A 24,554-nucleotide genomic window follows, 5' to 3' on the forward strand; every position below is an offset into this window, starting at 1 on the left:
TCTCTGAACATACTGTATAATTTCCATCTGTCTGTATTACTGCAGGACTATGTCTTTCATCTCAGTCTTGGATTGAACAAAACCTGCTCTATAGAGCAAGACAGCACAATAAAATATAATAGCCAATAAACAAAACCACACGGAGAAACATTTGTATTTTCAGACTGCTATAAAGTGTATATAAAGGTAAGCAAGTTTTCATTTTTTATCACTTGAAAATATTGATCAGAGAGTTCATGTGGCTTCTTTGACACTGATCAACAGAAAGAGACAATGCCGTCACCACTGGCACCACTAATTAGTTTCACATAATTTGGTGACTGTAGTATAAGTGCAGCTGTATCTGTTTTGTCAATACATCTGTATCTGTGAATAAACACAGCTGTAACTGTTGTGTAAATACAGGAGAAAATACAAGGAGACTAGACACCCACACACAACCCTGTCGCAAATTCTCAAACACACAGTGAGAAGACAGCTGCACACTGGCCAGACAACAGGACAGACATCCATCAACAGAGCAGAAATGATTTGATCCTAAAATTCATAATTTAGCTCTTCCCCCGAGGCAGTAAGTAGCTTATCCTAAGTAAATTACACAATTTGAATCGATCCCAGTTATCATACAGTCATCATGCAATAATGTAGCAAACCCTACATGCCACTGCCTCTAACCAATGATGTGTTCAAAATATTCAACTGCTGTGCGTAAAATCGTTTGAAGGGCTGACTAGGATAATCAGTTTATTTATTTTTTATAATTATGACTATTTAATTATCCAAAAATTAAAAAATTAAACCACTAAAAATATTTTTGAAAACGATGACTGAAGTCACATCGGGAAGGGAGTACTTTAATTTTAAAATTATTACCTCAGTCACACTGACTAAATAATATTTTTGTTTACTCCTAAATCAAATTCATATCCTAATATTTAGTACATATTGGTCATTTGAAAGCTTTGATAAAAAAACGAACAAATCTTGCGTGCAGCCACTGGTTTCACTTCACACAGTCTAGTGGCACCTTTAACTCAAATTTATAAACAATGTTCGTGTTTAATCCGGGGCACGTTCAGTCTGAAAACGGTGTGGAACATTTTGCCACGGTTTCCGGGTTGAATGACATGTTTCTCAAAACGGTGCGCGATAGGCCTTGTGGTACGCTTTGAATCAGCCAATCAGCAACGACATATATAAACCTGTCACACACATATATATATATATATATATATATATAAATATAAAATATATATATATATATAAAATATATATATACATTTATAATATATATATATAAATATACATATATATATATTAAAAAACATATATATATATATATAAAAAAACAAACAGAAAAAGCAATGGCTGGGGGAGCGCAGCCCCGACTACACGTAGCAAATCGTTGATTTAAACAGAAACGGTGGTGCATTGAACGCCCTGTTGTGTTACGCATGCGCACTGCCGGGGTTTATATACACTGCTGCTGATTGGGTTACACGATTGAAAACGTACCTCAAAGCCCGTAGCACAGCGTTGCACAGCGTTCCGAGGAAACACGTCATTCAACCTGGAAACCGTAGCAAAACGGTGCACGCTGTTTTCTGATTGTGCGGGTCCCTGGCCTGGCTCGGCCTGACCACACCCACGGTTCTGAGGTTTCTTTTATGGAGGTCCTCGGTGTCCCTTAGGGACGTGGATTTTGAACAAACCAATACCTTTGACACTGTGACTCTGTTTGTCACATTTTTGCACAAAATTTCCCTTGTCTTGTGTAATATAGAATAAAAAACAAACAAAAAGAAAAAAGAAAAAGACAAAGACTTGAAACAAGGACAAATACCGTATACAGTTTTATTATCAGTCACACAAATAGTGGACAGACAGCATGACAGCTTGTTTCAATACTATCCAAAATAAACAAAATCATTAGTTTGTCTTTGGCTTTTTTCTTTTTTTTAAACTAAAATATTTAATATCTATTGAAACCTTTAACTCATTACATACCAATAAAATAGACATTCTTTATAATTCTGGCCACAAAATCCTGCACGCCATTTTATATTCTTTAAGGTTCCTTTGATTATAAAATCAATTATATGTACAGATATTAATTTACCTTCATGAGGGAATTCCATTTTAAGGAAAAACAAGAGTTTTAATAAAAGTCCTAACAGTGCAACAGTAACATACTGGTAATATTTGTTTAGCGTCATAAAGTATCATTACATTCATTTACAGTCTTTAAATAATCTTTACAAAACACATTAATGTTTAAGGAGATTACACACAGTCAGAACAACACAGACTTTATTCAACTGAGCAGTTTAGTGCACAAATGATGTCAGAGTGTGTGAATTGAACAGCACTCTTGTGGTGTGTTGATTCTTATTTCCCAGATTATCCTTGTGGATTTTAATGTTTAGGTTAAATACTGACTCACAAATAGTAACAGTTTACAGGATGCAGCCTTGTTCCACCAAAGCAGAAGAAATAAAAAACTGATCACTACTAAGGCCGCCCAGTATTTCCACTGATTCATTTAGCATTTGATAACTGCCCAGTTTTATACAGAAGCCCGGATGGACTCTTCAGTATTTACTTTTGAATAGAGCGCCTGGTGTTATTTGGCCTATATGAGCATAGGCTAACATCACTCGCAAACCAACTAAATTAATTACACTGACACACAATGTAACAAAATTCCAATGCACAGAGAAACAAAACCCCATTTCTGACTGGTTAATTTCTATATAAAGCAGCCTACAGGCTTCCTTTTAGTCTGTTACTATAAAAATAGCTTTGGGACTAGAAATATTCTCTAGAGCTGTTCTTGAGAATCCTAAATTTGTCTGGTCGGCGTCATTTCAGTATGGACCATTTGATCTGGTCCTTGGCCGACTGCAGAACCTGGAAACACAAAGAAAGAACAAAAATATGTACTATATGTAATATGATGCAATACAATAGTTAAATGCAAAACATTAAATTGACATAAACATAAACCCCAATAAAAATGAAATATAATACGGTAAAATATAAACTAGTGAAGCATTTCCTGAAGAAAATGTGTGTGACTGCTGTGTGTTGATGCTGATTGGCACGATTTTGTAGCTGAATTATCAGGCGAAAACTCATTGATCTTAATGTATTAGTTTAGTTGTGGATACAGTGGGACTGAATGGAGCTTTAAAACACTTCAGCATTAGGTTTTGATACATTACAGAATGCAAAGCATTAACTGTACATGTAAATGTCATTTTAATGAGCTTATTGACAGGTGACCAATACGGACTACTGTTTTTGAAATTTGAATATTTTGTACTGTATACAGGTATGATAATATATGTATAATAATAATGTGCAGTACAATGGGACTGAATGTGCCTCCAGAGACTTTAATGCAATATATGATTCATAATAACTCATTAAATGTACTTGCTTTCATAATGAACTCATGTAAAAGTAACGTATAAAAACCTGGTTCGTGGTTTTAAGCAATTTAATGCTCAGCTCAAGTGAAAGAAAAACTGCTATACCACTGTGTGTTTGTCTACTTGTTGTTTTTGTTTGCAGTATTCATGCTGAAGATAAAATACGTTTGGAGTCAGTGCAGTAATTTCTATGTAGTAAACCTTGAGGAGAAAGACACTTGTACTGCGCTGTAGTACCACTGTTCAACCACTAGAGGTCACACAACTGAGCAACCATATAGAGTTTAATGCCACCATGTTGGAGGAGCACAATGTGAACAGCTGCGTTTACCACCTGTTGTTCCATAACACACGAAGAAAATGTTTCACTTTCATTACACGATACATAAAGAAAATGCATAATGTATCAAATACCTTAAAACACGGGCCTAGACGTGCTGTAGTTCATTACTATTAAACTGCAGTCACTTTCCAGCAACAGAATACTTTCTATTATTACTGCTATACTTGAATCAATTCATTTTACTAGAGTAGAAAGTGTATTAAGGGTGAATTAATTGTCAGCAGAAGACTGTCAACATTCAGTATTTGACAAGAACTGACTATTACAGTAAATATTGGCCACATTGAAATGTTTTTGTTGTCATCCTCAGTTTATGTGATCCCAGAGTCATTTTTATGGCCTTTAACCGAATGAATCGTCCAACTTTTCATTTCTTAGACACTTTTCAGGAGTGTACGCAGTCAGTTGGCCTGTTCAGTAACACATCTATGTGTGAGGACCAACAACATGTCAAACCAAATTAATTAATTATATTTTACACAAAATTGCAGGGAGAAAGAAAATTTCTATTAGTAAGAGTGAATTTTTAAACTTTTTAAACAGCTAAATTCTGTCATCTGAATGTCTTAAATTCCCCAATAAATTTTGATGTAACTTTAGGTGGGCTGCATGATTGAGAGGTATAACAGTGAAGCAGAAGGGATCTCCCCTCCTCTCCTGTCTGTCTTTTGCACGACCAACACTACGTTTGATCAACCTAAACGAAGACTTCATTTCAGCAGGAAGGTTGTTGTTCCTCCCTCTTTCTGTCAGCAGGGGGCACTAGGAGCTCAGGCAACATTCACTGCAGGACGGAATCCTCCGAAACGCAGTCGTATCAGGCCCACACAGACTTGTACTGCTGCTTTGATCTGTTTAGTGCTTCTTACTGCGTAACAGATGTATGCAGTGCTGTAGTCTACAGCATTGCCTGCTAGTTCTGGGGGCTTTTTTGTTACAACTTAATGAGATTTGTTAGGTAATGTTTATTTTCCAGACTGTCCAGCACTTTTACTTTTGATACATTTTACTTATATTAATAATAATACTTATGTAATTTTCCTAGAGTGATATTTTCAATGCAAAACTTGTAGTAGAATATTACAATTAAATATTAAGTAAAATATATGAATACCTCCTCCACCACTGATCAAGACACAACCCTTGTAACCCATGTAACACGATAAATGCCTCCTTCAGCATCTTAGTGTGTACACTTCATTTTTGCAGTTGTGCGTGTCAGATTTGCTATGAAGGTTGTGTGGTACAGAACAACAGCGAGAAAGAGATATTTGTTCCTAAAGTTTGTCCTTAAGACAGCGCCTCTGTCAGGGCTCGAGATATTTCAGGGGTTCTGTACTGTATGATGCCTGAGAGGAGGTACTGCCTTAAAGACTAAAGTCAGGGAGCAAAATACCTACCAAAGATGACATGAAAGACTGTAACGTGAATGACTGCAGCCTTGTTCTGCGAAGTATGTATTGATACATATCTATGCCTACTTTTAGGTGGGTAATATGTAAATCATCCTGCCCAGTGGTGAGTATAGAGCAGAAACGTGCATATACACACCACTACACCTCTGAAACTGGCATTATGACATATATTATGATATGATATGACAGACTTCATCATCTCTGTCATCATCATCAACCTTTAAAAGCTTCTGACAGGCAGTGTAGTGGTCCAGTATTGACTACATACTTTTATGCTTGTGCTACGGAGACTGAGAGACTTACGTTAGAGGTCAGGGCCAGTTTTTCCGTTATATGCTGTGAGGGTTAGAGCAACAGATAAAGAGAAGCATGAGTACAAGGACACACACACACACACACACACTCACACAAACATTTTTTTCGGACCCCATGAATTTGGCAAAACAAGCCTCCCACTCCCCCCCAACACACACACACACACACACACACGCACAAACATGACCATGCACACATTCACATGTTCATTCCTGCATGCAAGTAGGGAAGACATCCAATCAAAGAAATGACTGCAAAGAGAAGCTACAAGAGCACTTCTGCTTAAGTGATGGAACAATATTCAAATAAATAAAATTGTTATGGCAGAAGAGGTCTCAGTGATCAGTGAAGCAGTTTTATATGAGTTTTATATTCACTCTTACAAATATCTGCTATATCTGTCTGGCGGACAGAGAGCTACTGTGCTTTAGAGGATAGTTAATCCAACTATCCGTTTATTAACCCAATGATCCATTCATTCGAAGTTGGGCATATTAGTGCTGTACAGTGCTTTGGAAAGGAAGCCAGGCTAGCTGCTACCCTAATATGCATGGTGAGCTAAAGCGTTAGCATGCAGTAACTGCTACTAATTATTCTGTCAGATAACAGCCAGTTTTCTGCCACTGAGCTGGTGTGTTTCTGTGACTTATTGGGATGTGTAAGAGTTATGACCATGTGACCTCCTCAGGAATGTGGAGACCTCCATAGTAGGGTGGATAAAAAGTAGTCAGCTCCACAATTAGCTAATTGTTGACTTACGCAGCTGATTCTTGATTTCCAAAACTGTAATTTTTCTAATTGGTAATGCATCATCCTCCACTGACCATCTCATTTGTGGTGTGTCACACGGCTCCGTTTAGCTCCACTGCTTTTTGCCATTTAAATGCTTCCACTTGGGGAGATCATTTGCAAATATATGTGTAATGTTAACTTCATTTTTATAGTGACGACCAATAACCACCTGTGCCAATAAGACCTGGCAATAAAAGCAGTCTTCCCATTTTTATCATCTGATGTTTGAATTGTTGGATGTCAAAGAATTCCCTGTAGCTAAATGACAAAACTCCCCAACTCCCCAAAACTCCATTTAGCTCCATTTAGAGTGTGTGCGACTCTAGTGTGACTATAAGTGTCATTCGCGTGTGTTTATGTGTGTTACCTGGGCCACGCTTTGTTCAGATAATGGGTTCTCATCTGCCTGTAAAACACAATAACATTATTAGGTGCACGAGGGAAAAATTCAAAGCCATATAAAATACTATACACACACACAAACACACACACATACACACACACACAGACACACACACACATACACACACACACACAGACACACACACACACACACACACACATGCAAGCAGTGCAGTGCAAACACCATTAGATCAGAATGAACAGCATTATGTGCTGTAAATCAGTGACATTCAAAGTGCATTGGTTAAAAACCTGGCCAATCACAACTCAGATTAGAATCTTAAAGCATGCTAGAAGTGACGATGTTTAGTGGTGTGGTGGAACTTTGTTGTTCCGTGACTTTTCCTCTAGCACCAGCAGCTGGTAAAAGATATGAAATATAGATAACCACCGCCGAGCTCCTTTTTTACACCCCTCTGTTAGTCTTCATGCTCTCTCACCATGCATTTACCTCATCTGTCTCGCCTCTCCCCCCTCAGTCCCTCCACTGTCTGCATCACACTCTCATTCATGCATTCTCTCGCTCCACTTCACTATATTTCTCTTTGACTCTCTCCCTCTCACCCTCTGTCTGTCTGTCTGTCTACAGCAGCTGGCCCTTGTCTGTCTGTCCCTCTAGGTTACCAGTGATGTAATCAAACAGGACGAAGCCATAGGCTGGTTCTGACATTAGCTGACACCAATCAGAAGACGAGACACAGGGAGAAGGAGAGAGAGAAAGGTAAAGCAAGTAAGAGGAGGCAACAAGCCAATGATAAAAGCTGAGACAAGCTACAACTTAAGTCTTAACGTAGTCATTATGAACAGGCCTAACAGCAGCTCTGACGTTTTAGAATGTAACAATTATTCTTTTCATTTGATTGATTCAAATCAATAAATAAATTGCTACGACTGATAGTTGGGAATAACTGACAGTCATCTTACCCTGTAGCTGACCTTCTGTAGGACCTGCTGGGGGTCACTCTCCAGAATCACCCTGGTAACAGGATTAAGCAATCAATCAGACTCAGAGTACAGCACAGGCGGTATTAAGAGTTATTTTCTGACATTTTATAGACTAAACAATTAATCAAAAAAAGATCAACACATTGATTGATGCTTAAAATAATTCTAAATTGCAGGATTAGCTCATATTTGGCTAGTTTGAATCTACACAGTGGATTGAGTTTTTGTAGAGTGTATGTGTTGCAGTTGGTATTATAAATATTTAAATATATTTTTCTATACCTCTAATCTGCTGTCAACCTGTCAATACTATTTTTCTCTTACCCTCCATCAATGATTTCATCCACAACCAGGAACACTCCTTCCATGTTATCCAGTAAACACCTCCGCTCCACATTTTTCCTGCAGAAAAAATGCAACAGTTGGCTACATCCAGTCCATAATAATCTGGATCCCCTTGAATATCACTACAGTTTCAAGGCCAGTTCATTATTCTTCTTAAATTGCAATTTCACATGTGTTTATGTTTACTTAAAGGAACAGTTTGACATTTTGGGCAATGCTGTTATTCACCCTTTTGCCAGTTTATTAGGCACACCTAGCTAAACCTAATGCAGCTTCATACAACAGTCCTGCAATAAGGCCTACCTTCATGAAGGTTATAATGATCAGCTTTTTACTTTCACCAAGGGGGTTATGTCTTTGCCGGTGTCTGTTTGTCAGTTATTTTGTTGGATTTTTTGTCAGCAGGGTTACGCAAAAAGTACCAAAACGATTTGCACTGAACTTGGTGGAGGGATGAGGTATGGGCCAAGGAAGAACCCTTTAAATTTTGGAACAGATCCGGATCATTCACTATGAATTAGATTTTGTTCTTTCTCTGAAGTCTGGTGTATGTTGTTTGACACTGGCCTAGTTAAGGTATGTGTTCTACTGAGGGCCGTTCTAGTGCTGAAACTGTTTTAGAGAGTCACTGATTCAACTTTATGATCATTTAGGAGGCTGGTGCTGTTGAACTGTATTCCATTATAAAGAGAGGTGCTTCTGTTATGTAGCCTACCGTCATTGATATAAATAGCGTGGACAAAATAATAAATTACTCAGCAGCAAAAGTAATGCTCATTACTTTACTTTTGTTACTCAGCTCTCAGCTCCATCAAGGGGTGCCTTTAAAGAGTTCCAAATCCTACGCGCACGCACACACACACACTCACGTTTTCTTTGGTATCCAACACATGTAGAAATAGAAAACATGACGATGCAGTTTAAAAAGCCGGCAGCTATACAATGACTGACCATCCTGCAGCGAGCTTAGCCTTAAAGACTGCACACAGCTCTCCAGAGGTTCCGACCTCAGAAGCACAGTTTCACACCCTCCAACTCTAAAAAAGTCGTGGCTGAATGGACACGTATCTGTGGCTAACATTTGCCAAATATACACAGAATTTAAACAAGACAACAACAGAATTACCTGGGGTTGCATTTCTCCTGTTTTGGCAGAGGCTACCTCACATCTCAACCATATCCCGGACCAATCTGCCCATTGAACACAGAGAGACCAAACTGATATCAACCCTCCATCAAACTCCAAGTAAGACATCGAACAAGCCAATGGAGTGTTAGTTGGATTAGTAACTGTAATGTAATTACTGAATTTCAAATTGTAACCACTTACACGACTTATTACTGAGTAGTAATGACATTAATGTAGTGCGTAATAAGTAATTTGTTACTGCGCAACACTGTCCCCAAAATGCCAAATTGTTCCGTAAATACTGCAGTCCATCCATCATGTCCTCCATGGACTAAATTCAAATTGAAATTTAGATTCAAATTCAACAGGTCTAATTTGCAGGACACAACATGATGTGTTTCCTAAGAATTTGTAAAGAATACACCATCTGGTAACCCATGGCCAAACATTACTGAACAGGCATATAGAGAACATTTACTATTGAAGTTTAAAATAAAACCAGGAGACCATTCAGCAGCTTCATGGATTTTATACTGTGACGCTTACATCTGGACAATTACATACTGCACAAGACAACTTAGAATAGTCGGTAATCGTTCATACTGTATAATAATCTCTGTCAATGTCTCAATCGCTCACACTATGCATTACCACTGCATCGGTTCCCATAGCAACCGCATCAGTCGATGTTTGGCTCTTAATGTTGCAGTCAACAGTGAGGGAGCCTGGTGTTGAATTTTACATCAGTTTCAACATGGAGACTCATTATCTCTCGGAGAGGCTCTGGTAGAGGAGTGTCAGTGTGGAGAAGTGTGTGGATTACCATTAGCACTGATGGTGCTGCACGCATGACAAAAGCTCTAATGTCACAATGACGCATGTGCACGGAGGAGCATTGTGTCATGTATGTTTTTGCTTCAATACGATACATTTAGAAGCATTCGGGAACGAACCATTATGTATTTCTGTGTTGGGTCTATCCTAAGTTTGTCCTTTTTGTATTTCTTAGATGCAAAATATCATTAATGTGTCATTTAATTCATTCAGGCTTCCACCCATGTAACTTTCTTTAAGGTCTGGTGAGCGAACATACCTGAGGATCTGACTGAGGGAGTCAAATAGGCAGTTCAGTACTGACATCAGCATCAGCTAGAGAGAGAAATAATAAAAACAGGAGACAAGAGGACAATTCTGAGATAATAACATTTGATTTTAAAGTTGCATTAATCACTTTTTTATGGCCACTTTGGGGCAAAATTCAACAAAGTAATAAAATAGTTTGCTAGCATATTGTTTGCCTTTTTAGACAACCAGCAGACACAGAGCAACATTAGCATTCATTTGGAGTCATGTTTCTTTATTTTTTGGCCATTTGGGGCTCAGCAGAACAAACTGAAAATACAACACTGACATGTTACTTACTTTGGAAAAGTTGTCTAAAACTTGCCTATGTACACATCAAGTCATGTTTGTGTCCACCTAGTGAATGTCAAATATTCCCTCTCCTTTCAATCTCTGGCTCTTTAGCCGCTAAATGCTCCACTATGTTCACCATCCAGTCGCTAACTTTGTCGGTCTGCCATGGTGCTGGGCAAGTAGTGTACAGTGGGTTATCAGAGCTTTTCTGCTAAAAACAGCTGTCTTCAAAACTTTCTTAAAGAATAAATGTGAAGCTTTTAGCCATACTGTATATAGCATCAGAGTCAGGCTACTTAAATCCACATTTTCAGCCCCCCTAATCTCATGTGGAGAGAACGCCATTTTTAGAGGATCACGGAGGTCTGGAGAAAATCTCTCAGAAAAATCCTCGGAAAATGGCACATCAAAAATCCTCAGGCTGCCTTTTGATTGCATGCAAGTCTATAAATGCCAACTGCCACTTGTAGTTGTTTTTTGGAAGGGTATTGGTTTGAACTATTCTGACCAACTTTTAAGCTTAAATATGTCCAGACAGCACAGTGTCCATTAAAATACCTTGATTATTCCTTAATGTACACCTGAAAAGACACCAAACATCGTAATCTAAATCAGGATGTTTGGTATGGTAGCTACAAGTTTCCTTAATTTGTCAATTCTTTTAAAACGCTTACACTTATACCCCTTAAAAACACCTTAATTTCATAAGCTCATGACAAAATTACATTATAGATACTGCTTAATTTGGACCTTAAAAAGGACCAACATTTTTAAAATAAGGGAAGATTTCATTTCATTGGGTCAATTTTAAGGGCTGTTTTACCCTTAAAACCTTAGTGTTCAAATTGAGACAAAAGACAGCTGCATTTAGATGAACCATAGGACAGCTTTATCATGCCATCAAGAAAATGAAGAAGGCAGACCCTGAAAATGGGGAGCAAATGGAAGGATAAGGCTGGTGAAGATCCATTTTTTTCTTCTTGCCCAAAAACTATTAATGAGACCAAGAGTCTCTAGCCATGCTAGCAACTCTGTGAGGCTGTACTTAGGCACAGGAGTGCTTTGAGCTAAATGCTAATGGCAGCATGCTAACATGCTCTGTACCAAATTTCATGTCAATCCATTCAACAATTGTTGAGGTATTCCAGTCTGGACCAGAGTGCTGGACCAGCTGACAAGACCAAGATGGCCATCCAATGAGCCACACTAAAAACACATCAGTGAGCGACACAGATGCACTGGGTTACATGGTCCTTCGTTACCATAAATCCACACAATATAGTTTACCTCGACTCAGTCCCACATACTATATGTGTATTAATTTGCCACTGAAATTGGTCCCAGGCAAATGCACTATTTTCTCCTGTTTGAGTAATGTCTACTAAAAACTACAGTGACCACGTTTTTTAGGGAAATTACTGCACCTTTTTAAAAAACTTAAATAGATATTTGGTTAAAGGATTTCATTTAAATATTACCATCCTCAGTAGGAACCAATGGGCTTGGGGCTGAGAGCCACAGGCAGGGTAGTTAGGAAGTATTGAGAGCTGGACTAACATGCTTCCATAGCTGGTTTTTGGTCTTTTATTTGTTTACAATAAAAAATATATTGAATAAGATTCGATCTTTGCATGGGATTTGTCAATTAAAAAATATGTAGAATAACACCAGACGCATCTTTTTCTCCACATTACTAAAGGTTCAGCTCTAGAGGGCACTATTCTGTAGATGAACATGACATACAACCTCCCTGCAAAACATGAGGGTTACGCAAATCGTTTTAATCTTCATTTTATTTTTTTCTGAGAACAGAAAAAACTGCATTGTTTTGTCAGAGAGAGCTTAATTCACCCTACCTCATTCTCCTGAGCACTCCCCACCACATAGAAGAAGAGATCTATATTGCCTTTATAGACAATAGTCATCCCCTCCAGGAAAGCTATTTCATCTAGAGAGAGAAGGAGAGAAGGATGGGTTAGGGATGATAGGTAAGACAGACAAACTTCTCTTTTATTGAGGAAGTAGATACAAGTGAGAAGAAAGAAAAGTGGGTATGAGATGAAATGAAAAGATGTTTTAGAATGATGAAGGAGAGAGGGAAGGAGATGAGGAAGGGTGATAGAAGCAGGGATTGAAGAAATGCATTAGGAAACAGAAGAGCAGGACAAAGGGAGGATAAGGCGGGAAGGAAGGAGAGGGGATATAGCATGACAAGTGCAGAAGAGAGAGAAAAAGGAAGAGGAGAAAAGGGGGAATGAAAGGGGAGTTTTGAACAAAAGGAAGAATACACTGGGTGAGTAATAAAGAGGCCAGAGTAGGGATTCAGATATCAGCTTTGTGAAACTTAGAATCCCACATTCCCTGAAAATGAAACTTATCCTGCAGTACCACCAAAAGCATCAGAAAGTGCTACGTCTGAACAATCAAATGAATGTTTGTTTGTTTTTTTTCGGTTTAAAAGTTACAGTATATAAAGAAAAGTTATAGAGTTATATAGAAAATCCTTAGGTCACTTTTTCTGTAGTTTTTCAGCGGTCAGACCAGCTTCCCAATCATGAATAGGACATGACCAATTATGGTTTGACTCTTTAGTGGAAAATAGGCTCTGTGAAAAGTGCTTTAGGCTGGTATCATGTACAAGTGTTCAGCTACTAGATAGTTGAATGAGTAACAGATGACACTGGAGACGAGTGTGAGCGCAAGTGTTAAGTACAATACACAGGGATGGTTGTATCCATCAGACACCAGAACAGAAACACATAAAATGGAGCTTACTGTCTGCTTTGTGTGTCTTGTTGAAAACGTTCCTCTCAAAGTTCTTCTGCTCCTTCATGGAGGGGTAAAGCTCAGGGTCATAGTACTGAAACCAAAACATATGTGACACAGTGAATTAGCTGAATTAACAAGGGTTTCATTCCCTTTGTTGCTATTCCTACTAACCATGGAAGAACTGATGGCCCTGTAGGGAAGCTTGAATAAGTATCCTCTAAATGTACTTTTTTATCCTCTAAATGTGATTTTCATAAAATCAAACCCTGTTTTGATACTATTTATGTACTGCATTTTTCCAACATTAGCTATTCAATGTATTTACATTTAGTAATTACAGCTGTACTCTATATAGTAGGTTTTATTGTTATCTGCAGTCTGCCATTCCCATGCTAGATTCAAATTGCCTTCACATGCGTGAGGGATTCACAGGACATGATGCAGCACGTAATCCAGTGTTACTCTTTGTAATTGATCTCATTGGATATGAGCCTCTCTGTTTACTGTTCACTCTCCTACAGCCGTATCAGAGCTGTGTTAAAAGAGTACGCCACCAATTCTACACATCAAAGTTTCTTTGCAGGGGTTTGGGGGTACTACTGTATAAGTGAATAACCATGTATGGAGCCTTTTGTGTCTCCAGAGGGAGCCGTGTGAATTCCGATAATTTGTTTCAAGTGATGTCACCCGAGTCGGTTGAGGCTGAAGACTATAAATTTGTGAATGAAAAAAATCTGAGGTGTGGAGTTAGAAAGAGGGGAGCTTACCGGGCCTCTAGCCCGCTCCTCAGCTCTGCATGAGGGTAGTGACTCTGAACTAAATCAGCAGCTACTAGCATAATACACCCACATCTCCAACAGAACCGCCGCTGGTTGTGTTGCACTCTGGGTAATGTACTGTAGGTGCCAAGTTTTAACAAGGAAGAAAAATGTGGGGAATAAAAAAGACAACATTTCTGGTTCCGTTGAATTGATTTTGATCCTTTTTTTAAAAACCTGCCCATCATGAGTCTGACAATGTTATAGCAGTCCAGTGCAAAATTGGCAGAGTACTCATTTAGGTTACTGCTAATACTAACCCAACATTTCATACTGCTAATGCTTCATATTAAAAGAATTCAACTGTTAAAAAAGGGGCTGGCTTTTTTTATGAAGCAGTGAAAGGAAACTCATATTTTGTTACCTCTGGCTTGCTATTTTGTTTTGTTTCCCCTGTTCATTGGGGTTTTACAATTTGAAATCCCTATGGGGAAAAAGCATTGAAGTCTGTTACCTATTGAGTACTTTGTGGTTTTAGGTATACCAACATATTTTACTCTGACAAAATAAAAAAAATAAAAAAGGAAAAATGTGTCAACTGTGATGGATTACTCAACTCAAATAAGTTTCTGGTCAGTACAGATGAATTTTCACAATGAAATGAAACTTGTGCTTTGCATATTAATAAGGGATAATACCCAACAAGTTGTACATTCCATGATTGTAATGGATGACGTGGGAGCTAAGAACCACCTGACTCAAAGTGGAGGTTGGTTTGCCTCTGTGGAGGCCATATATAATCAATCTATAATGTTGGTAATACTGGCTCATGAATTTAGAATGGCAAAGAAACCCCCACTGTATGTCATAGGTATCTGGTTACTAAAAGTTAATCCACACTTCTCAACCAATCAGAATCCAGAACTTTCAGTGGCCACAGTATAAGGTTTAGGTCATTTGCAGTTAACGGGTTAAAGCATGGAAGATCACTGGTATGGTCCTCTTACCCTACCTTTGACAGAAGTCTGTTGCCATCATTGTCAAGAATGAAAACAGCTTTCACTGTGTAGAGGGAAGGTTCCTGCAACAATAAACAGAAAGAACATCTTAAATATTTCAGCTTTGCTGAGTCACCTCAGGGAGAGATCTAGGACATAATGCCACACCTACAGTCAGACAGTCCCCCCACACCTTGCAGCTGTGTTGTATCAATCTTACTGTTTTGCATTGACTCTGGACCACACATTAAAACACACAATCTGCCCAGTTCAACCAGTTTCTACACTTGACACCGGGCTGCATTGGGTTTCTGTCATATTTGCAAGCTTTAGTTCTGTGTTTTGTTTCAGGCTTGTTTAACATTTTTCCAGATGTGGAAATGACCAAAGAGAGTTTCCATTGTCCTGCACACACTTCACTTATCCTTCAATCCATCCATCTGTCCATCCTTGCGATGAGTTTTCAGACCCGGGACAAAGTTCTGTTATGCACTGACTAGCATAGATTCACAGTCAGAGTGTATCACAGAACTTAGACCAGGAACTTACAACATCCACTGTCCAATATTAAAATATAACTGCTTTTATATTTAAATATAAAATCAGTTATATTGGCTGAGCTTGAAGGGATGATGTATTTTGGAACCGTGTTAAAGTAAGTATAAAATAATTTTTTATGATACAGACATAATTATTTTGTGATTTTTTTACCAAGTGAACATTACTACATTATGCGTCTAGAATCCATTCCATTCCATTCCTTTCTCTGCCATTATCCAGGGCAGATTCGTGGTAAAAAGAAGTTGCAAAGAATACAGTTCTCTTTTCAAAAATGGTTACCATCTTAACCATCTTAGTTTAGCATGTTAGCATACTAACATTTGCTAATTAGCACTAAACAACAAGTACAGCTGAGGCTGATGGGAATGTCATTCGTTTGAAGGTATTTTATTATAAACCAAAGTATTGGACAAACTGAAATTTTGACCTGACGATGGCATTAGGTAAGAAGTTAAGGGATCATCAGTGTCATTTCAATTCATCTGGGATGATCATCCTGGAACCATCAGGGTATATCCAGGAATCCTGAAGTTAAATTAAATACCTTTTAAGACCTTTTTAAAGACCTTTTCAAAATATTTTAAGACCTCAACGCCAGTTTGAGCTGTAACCGGTTACATTAGAAGGTTTATTAAAAGTAATAACAATAACACACTCCCTCTCTCACACACACACACACACACACACACACACACACACACACACACACACACACACACACACACACACACACACACACACACACTGGGTCATTAAAAAATGATTTGTGGTCGTTGCATGCTTTGATCACTTTCCCATTTACTTTCCTTTGCATTTGGCCTAAAAACTGAGGCCATACAACATCCTTATGAATACCTATCAAGATTAATAGAATGTGCCTAAATTCAGTTCAGGTCCAGTCCTGACCTTCCTGGTGCCCTTAGCAAATTAATTTACCCCTCCTCCTATTTATACTATGGCTTGGCTGAATATTTTATGGTTATTAATTAGAGAGATGTATAAAGTATAAATAAATGAATTCAGACAAACTTTTAGGATAAATATGCTATTCACACTGAAGAAATACAAATTTAATACCTCGTAAAGTGGCGATTAAGACGTTTTATACTTTTTAAGGGCCTTTATTTTCACTACATTGATTGATCATTTTTTAATACTTTTTAAAACCCCACGGACATCCTGACCATGAACGTCTGAAACAAATGCCCATTTGTCTAGTAGACGATAAGTTACTTCACTGGGTAATTAGACTTTCAACTGCTAATGGCACTAGTGGAAAAGTTCAATGGATCAACAAAATCATTAGGATTCATCCTCTGGAGAGCTGAATATCTGTAACAAATTTCATGGCAATCCATCAAATATTTGTCAAGATATTAGTCTGGACCAAAGTGATGAAATGACCCTAGAGCTGCACCACTTGGTGGCTAAAAAGTCTATTGTTTCTCCTAATGGGAGCAATTATTCAATGGTCGAAATCCCCTTTCAATGAAACTCAGAAATGATGTCTCTTGTTACTGACTAGCTCAACAGTTGTCTTCAGACTAGAGTGCTGCTGATATATCAACTTGTTGCCGATATATCAGCAACACGTTAATAGGGTTGGTCCCGCTGGAGTGTCGCTAACCCTATTAACGTGAATTGCATGACTGAGTGAGTGAGTTAGTGATAAAGTTACACCATTGGTCAGCTGAATGCCGCGTGACTGAGTGCTGAGTGCAGGATTTTCCCCATTGGCTGTTGCTCTTTCAAAATGAATAGGCACAAACAGTTTCTATTACATCATCAGTCGGTCATCAGCTACTTTCCATTGAAGAGATTCACCAGTATTGCCCTGCGTGAGATCAACCCCCCCACAGACACACCTCTCTATGCGTCTCATTCAACTGACCACACGGCTGCTGACATAGACGTGAATGAGCTTAATACTCTCTCTCTGAGTGTTAATTTTAAACTTAAATATAGCAAAAATCACAGCACAGCCGTTGTCTTTAACTTATGTGTCTGGTGATTTTGTCAGACGACGTCGTGGCTATAAAATCAGGATTTTAGAAGCAGAGCAGCAGCTTGGAAATGGCGTGGAAATGACTGCTGGTTAACATGTTGACTTAATGGGATGCGTTTCAGACACTATTTCATAATTGTTCCGTCGTCTGACAACAGTAACAGAGAAACATGTAAATAAGAACAGCTTTGTTGGGAATTCGGCTGCATTAAACTACTGTATATGTGAGTACAAAGAGTAGGGGAGAAGCAAACATTTAAAAGGCAGACCAGCCATATATTCAGTTTTGATCTAGTCTTGTTATTAGTCAAAGTTGTCATGTACTATAATAAATTTACAGAGCATTTTGGTTGGCATTCCTGCTAGTAGACCAGTTGTGCTCAGTGATATGCAGACCTAGATTTGACTGCACCAGTTATTTGTAAATCCATCACTGAGTTTGTGTGTCGAATCATACCTTTCTACATACACTAACTACTAGTAACTTACTAACCTGAAATATGAACATCTACAATTCCATGACAACTGGGCAAACTGTAACTGTGGATGAAGCTCACGTGATATAATTGAAATCTCCAGAAAAGCTACTAAATGAACTGTTTGGTGAGATTATTTTGTAGACTACTTGCTAGTCTTCAAATAGTCATTTACTGAATGAGGTTGCACCATTACAAGTGAGAAATGACAAATCATAGCAAGTAAAGACTATAGTGATATGTAAACATATGTAGCACCGTCCAATCAAAAGCAATTAACAATGTAAACAGAAAGTCACAGTATCATTACAAGCTGTATGATAACTCCCAAAAAAATAATAGTTTTAGCAGGTCAAGCTATATGTATTAATGCAGTTTAGAGTAAGAGGAAAAATATTAATTAAATAAGCATGCATACTTGTGAGCATGTAAAACAGGTGATGTAATACGCATTCCTTCCTTTGTTTTTGTGCTTTTCTACTGAGCCATGGTAGATAGTGGCAACACGCCAACAAAGGCATTGAAGAAGGAGTCTGCAAGCAAGCAAAAATGGATGTAAAAGTTGAACTTAAAATATTAAAAAAATTAGCTTTGCAAAAGTTTGATGGGGGGGGGGGAAATGCACCACACAAGTCTGCCAGGCCTCAGGGATGCACACAATGCATTTTGGTGAGAAACACTGAAATGAACATATAGCATTTGTTTGGCTACCTTTAGTAAGGGTACCTTTAGTAACCTTGAAGATTTAAGGTTACTATTTACATTTGTTGTCCCAGTTAGAGATGGGCCGGCATACTATAACTTTTCTTCTATAACATTTTATATGATTGAACAGAATTTCAATCAAGGGTCAGGTCAGATATTTTACTCTTCATTCTAAATGGTTTGTATATTAGCAAGCTAGTTTTACCAGTTGGTTCAGTCAGCCACGTAGCAGTACATCCGACAGTTAGTAGGGCTTAATATTTAAAAAACAAAGATTCTGTGAGAACTAGTTAGTGTGGTGCAACCTGTTTAAATTTAATGAGGCTTAAATCCCCGCTTCGTACACACTTACTGCATACTAAGAAGACTAGGTTTAAAATTGAAACAGCTGGTGCAACTGGCTGCTGATCCTTGATCCTGCCCTGTCCTCAGGATAGCAACTCTCTACATTAGATGATGGATGGTGATGAACACACCTAAAATTACTTACTTGGGAAAAACAGCTTAATTGCTAATATGTAAAAGTAACAGCATATTAGAAATGTCAAACAATTAGATAAGAGGAGATACGTCTTTCCTGTCCACTGTTTGGAGCTATGTAATATTTGCAAAATGAAATGAATATTAAGAGCTGATATAATTTATTAGCTATATGAACTTTTTAGTCAAGTGTAATGTAGACCATATGTTCATGAACAGGATCAGTCTAAATGTCAAACGTAAATGTAAAAGGAGAAAGCTTTTTTGACTCACTGTAAGTCACACTGGATCAACACGACAGCTAATTGCCTAAAATCTAACAACTCCCTGTTTGGTTTAAACATAATGATTTTCTCTAGTGTGCATGTTTATAAGTAGGTCATGGATTAATCTAAACCGGAAGATCAATATAGATGTCTGGAGACTGTTCCCCTAACTAAAGAAACAACATAAAAGATTGCAGCCTCTTGCAATTTGGACTTGGCTGTTTTTCTTAACAGCTATCTTCATTTACTTTTTAATTTCTACCACATTATGGACAGGATATTCTGCGCATTTTGCTGATGCTATAATAAAGAATTACTGACAGTGACCGCGAGTTGTTTCAGGTCCATTTCTTTAAAAATTACCTTTATGAAGCATATTACATGGTGCAAAAAAAGACTTTCAGACTAACATTTTTTGCTTCCATCAGGCTTTGCTGAAGAGAACCAGAGCCCTAACAGTTGTATTTAAAAGAGCCTATATACTAGAGAAAGCCCTTACTTTCCACAATTAGTAAGCTTTCTGATCTCTTCAAAACAAATGAAAGTCTGGTACATGCTTGGGTGCAGCAAGGAATACAACTCAAGGATTTACGTCACAGAACATGGAGAAGCATTATTCTTTCAGAGCAAATGGAGCCAGGGAAACATTTTAAAGAAGCAGTTTGACATTCTGGGAAATGCACTAATTACTGAGCTTTAAAGGCAGTGGTTGGTGGATTTTGTAACCTTTGGACAGAGCCAGGCTATCTGCTTCCCCTGTTTCCAGTCTTTCTGCTAAACTAAGCTAAGCTAAGCTAAACTAAGCTAACTGGCTGCTGGCTGTAGTCTTATATTGACAAGGCAGATATGAGAGTTGTGTCAAGCTTCTCTTCTGACTCTAAGCATGAAAGTGAATAAGTGCATTTACTAAAATGTCACATTAATGCTTTAATTTTGGGGAAACATTAACTCTGCCACTTGTTGCAAAAAGGCTACCAGAGTAGGCTATTTCAGTGGAAAACACAAGGACTATATTTGGTTCTCTACGGTGCCCCTAAAGAATAAAGCACATACAAGAGAAAAAGCACAAACATTAAGGAAAAAAAAAAAACGCTACAAATCCAGAAATGCTACAAATACAAAAACACGTACAAATGGGGATGGGATGGGTTTGATTTGGAAAAACGTCAGCGTCACACATACTTTGGCTCATACATCAGTCATGTACCTAACTTAACATTACCCTTTATTAAGTTTTGATATTTTTTCAGGTGAGAAAGTAATATAAAAAAAAGCAGTAATTTGGATTTCAAAATGTGGTCAGTTTATCCAAATAATGTATATTTGGAAATTTGCTCTGACGTTTTTCGGAGATGTGAGGACCCGCCCTCCAGGTGAGACTGGCTGGTCAATGTGCGCCGTCATCTTGGGTAGAACGCTCTTATCTTGGGAAGCTCTTTTGTAATTTACCACTGGATCTCCGTAGTGTTTTGAAATTTGTTGGAATTCCTTTTGGAAAATAACATTTTGTCTCAGAGTTGAAATATAAATGTTACTGCCAGTTTGTCTGAAGGGAAAGCTGAAGACATAATAAATACAGTAGATGTTTTATTGGACAGTTTAACAACAGTGCTGTCTCTGTAGACTTTGGGGTTTTTATATAGACAAATATATCACCACATTTCAATCATAATACATCAATAAAAAAGAAAGAGGCAGTGCAGTCTATATTAAATTTCACGTTTTTTTTATATATATATATTGTGTATTGGATAACAAGTGTATCTTTTACTACACACACAGTAAATCTGTTTTTTTCCCCCAAGAAAAAAACGGTAAAGATATTTTGTCACAGTATGTAAGGTACAGTGTTGAAGTGCAATCCCCTGAGCCCTGCCGAGCTGTTGAGACCAAACTCTCAAGGATGGGAGGACTATTAGCAAATGAAAGAGCAGCATTCTTCCTAACATCTACAGCTCGTATATGGAGCATTTTTGTGTTTGGAGTGCGTTTCCCTTAACGGTTTTGCTTTCACTCTTGTATGTGCTTTGTCTTTAGGGGCCACCGTAGTTGTCACCAGTAGATGACGATTACTTTATTGCACAGTTTCCTTAGGCTTTAGGCGATTGTCTCTGAGTTTGATCGTTTATCGTCATTACTTCGGGATACATCCTTCAGCCACAAAGTTTAAACCGGTACCTGGTTTTAACGTTGCGGCTGATCGGTCAATGTATATAATGTGATGCTATAGTGGAAAGGTTTTGTGCATGATGAAGACCTCTGAGCAATCAAACCACTGCACAGCAACAGTGAATACAAAAATTACTATGGGAGCAAAGAAACAGAGTACAGATTCAGCAAATTGTAAGTAGAAGCTATTTTTTAACCAAACACACCGATCTGCTTTCTGATCTGAAATGTATGCTTTTTTCTCAAAGTTTAACTGATTTTTGACTAGCTGTAGTTTGCACGATGACGGACTTGGTCAAGTCTGAAAAAAATAACACCCGATGATGTCATCAGGGTTATCTTGGCTTGGACTGGGCAACTACAAATTTTTATAACAGAAAGTGTCTCACACACTGGGGGGGTTGACTTCAAAGACTTGGGCATTTACCAGGCAGGTAGGGTCTAAGAAAATGTGCTACAGAGTTGCATTATGGGAAATGTATGACCCAGTGTTTTTTTTTTAGCTATACCCATGGGGACTAAGACTCAGGATATCTCAGTTTCTGCTGCTTTAAATTTTTTGACCATTCTTTTTCAAATCTGTTCCGCATGAGTCTCCCAACTTCATGTGAATACTACACTTAATTCTTGAAGAACCAGTTGTTTTACTTGTAATGGAGTGATTTTACTCTTTGGTATTGCCACTTTTTTTGTTTTTTTGTTTTACTAAGTAAAAGATCTGAATACTTGAACCACAACCACAGAATTGAGTGCAAACACAAAGGGATCAAAAACTATCACTGGTTATTTCCCATACTGACTTGAAATTATATCTGCAGAGAGAGAGAGACACAGACACACAGAAAGGGAGAGAAGGCGGGGGTGAGGGAGAGAGGACAAAGACATAGGCTACCAGAAAACTTCCACACATTTATAATACTTTAGTAAATAAAAGTACAGATGTATTAGGAGCACAATGTAATTTAAGTATCAGAAGTAAAAGTACTCATTAAGCAGACTGGCTCCCTTAAGCGTGTTAAATTATTATATATTAGGGTTTCAGCAGCCTTTTAATGTTATAGCGGGTTGGGGTGGAGCCAATTTTAACAACCTTATACTGTTGTATTGTTGCACTGTAACAACACAACACATTTTATAAGTTAATGATATGTTTCGTATGTGAGAGATAATGCAGACTAACTACAGCTGTCAGGTAAATGTAGTCAGTGCTGGAAGACTAAGTACATTTACTCAAGTATGATACTGAAGTACAATTTTAAAGTACTTTAACCTAGTATTTCATTCAATTATACTTAATACTTCCAATCTACTACATTTCGGAGGTAAATGTACTTTTCACTCAATTACATTAATTTTACAGCTATAGTTACAAATTACTTTGCAGCATAAAATTTCCATTCACAACCTACGGAAGGCCAAATTTATCAACAAGCAACAAGTAGTTAAAATTAGCTCCATTTCAACCAGCTATACATAAATGCTGGTTACGTGTTAATGCATCGTGTATTGACAACCCAACTTCTACCTTTGACAGTTTAAGTTCATTTTGCTGATAATACTTCTGTGCTTTTTAATGCAGAACAATTACTTGTAATAGAGTATTTTTACACTGTGATACTGGTACTCTTACGTGAGTAAAGGATCTGAATACTTCTTCCACCACTGAATGCAACTGAAGTCAAAAGTACAGCGTTTCCCACTGAAATGTGGTGAAGCAGAAGCGGCATCAAATTAAACCCTCAAGAACCTCAAAGACTGAAGCAGCCTACGGTATTTTAGTATATGTACTTTGCAGGTACTTTACAGCACTGACAAACTGTGAAAAAGAGAGAATGAAACAGATACATGTGAACAGTCAGTTGGCACAGAGAATATGAGAAAGGATAGATTAAAGAATCAAGTAGTGAGAGATAGGCTGAATAAATGGTGCGCAAGGCAAATGAGGGGAGCGAGAGAGAGAGAGAGAGAGAGAGAGAGAGAGAGAATGGTGGACGTGGCACGTACTCTGCTCTACACGTCAACCGATCTGTGCACATATGCTCAACACAAGCAGACATTTAAACACCCAGACAAGCCCGAAGTACCCCACACACCACCACACTCCTTGTCCTCATGTGTGATAGCCTATAGACGGCATTGTGTCTCCTCACTGGTTTCCACAAGTGATCCCTGCAGGAACCGAAGCTCTGGCTTCTGTGCTGTCCTGTTGAGCTCTGCACTGGACTGTGTGAGGATAAGTGGGTAGCAGCTGTGGCTCAGCCAGTCCATTGTAACAGAGTCAACTTAACACCCTCATAAGTTGTCGCATTGTAACCAGCACAGACAATCTGTCTATTTTTACACTCGTGGAATGAAAAAAAGTGTGGCTTTCAAGCGCGCTGGCTGCTGCATGTGAAACGCCGATCAGATCAGGCCTGGGCGTCCACAGTCAAATAACAGGACGGCTACAGTCAGGATCACACTCACATGAACGCATTTAAGCATAAATACAGGCAGTTTCGGATCTATGAACAATCTGCAGCCAAGCCCCCCTCCCTCCCCCTCCCTCCCGAAATTCTCTCCGGTATAGCCCACCACCGAAACTGCCATAATGCAACAAATGTCCCGCACGGTTATGAAAAACTGTGAAAAAAATAAATAAATTCTACATTAACTGCCGCTATAACACCGCCTCCACCCCCATACCAAAGGTGTCGCTTCCCGGGCTCGGTGAAACGGTGGAGAGGCTCACCAGAGACGCGGAGTCCATCGCTGCCGCCGTGCTCGCTCGGTGTGTTGACGTGGACAGCTCTGAGCTGTCACACCGAGATCACGGCTTCTTTTTTTCTTTT

General features: G+C 38.4%; 1 protein-coding gene across 5 annotated transcripts; it reads right to left on the reverse strand.

Annotated features, from left to right (window-relative positions):
• Positions 1-1,848: 1,848 nt before the first annotated feature.
• copz2 (COPI coat complex subunit zeta 2) lies at positions 1,849-24,550 on the reverse strand. Of its 5 annotated transcripts, none has more exons than XR_005706405.1 (10): positions 24,455-24,550; positions 15,076-15,144; positions 13,312-13,396; positions 12,393-12,484; positions 10,214-10,269; positions 7,971-8,048; positions 7,626-7,677; positions 7,266-7,374; positions 6,667-6,705; positions 1,849-2,910 (listed from the first exon to the last, which is right to left on the reverse strand). XR_005706405.1 is itself a non-coding variant. In XM_040117647.1 (10 exons), exons 1-10 carry the CDS (start codon positions 24,470-24,472, stop codon positions 2,863-2,865), a joined length of 570 nt encoding a protein of 189 aa, XP_039973581.1. In that variant the 5' UTR covers positions 24,473-24,550; the 3' UTR covers positions 1,849-2,862. The 5 variants fall into 5 exon arrangements, 3 of the variants coding, with proteins under 3 accessions (XP_039973581.1, XP_039973605.1, XP_039973596.1); XM_040117647.1 differs by lacking the exon at positions 7,266-7,374 and adding an exon at positions 5,496-5,528; XR_005706406.1 differs by lacking the exon at positions 1,849-2,910 and adding an exon at positions 5,496-5,528.
• Between the last annotated feature and the right edge of the window lie 4 nt (positions 24,551-24,554).

The sequence above is a fragment of the Xiphias gladius genome, chromosome 3 (assembly GCF_016859285.1).
Source record: "Xiphias gladius isolate SHS-SW01 ecotype Sanya breed wild chromosome 3, ASM1685928v1, whole genome shotgun sequence".
Lineage (NCBI taxonomy): Eukaryota > Metazoa > Chordata > Actinopteri > Istiophoriformes > Xiphiidae > Xiphias > Xiphias gladius.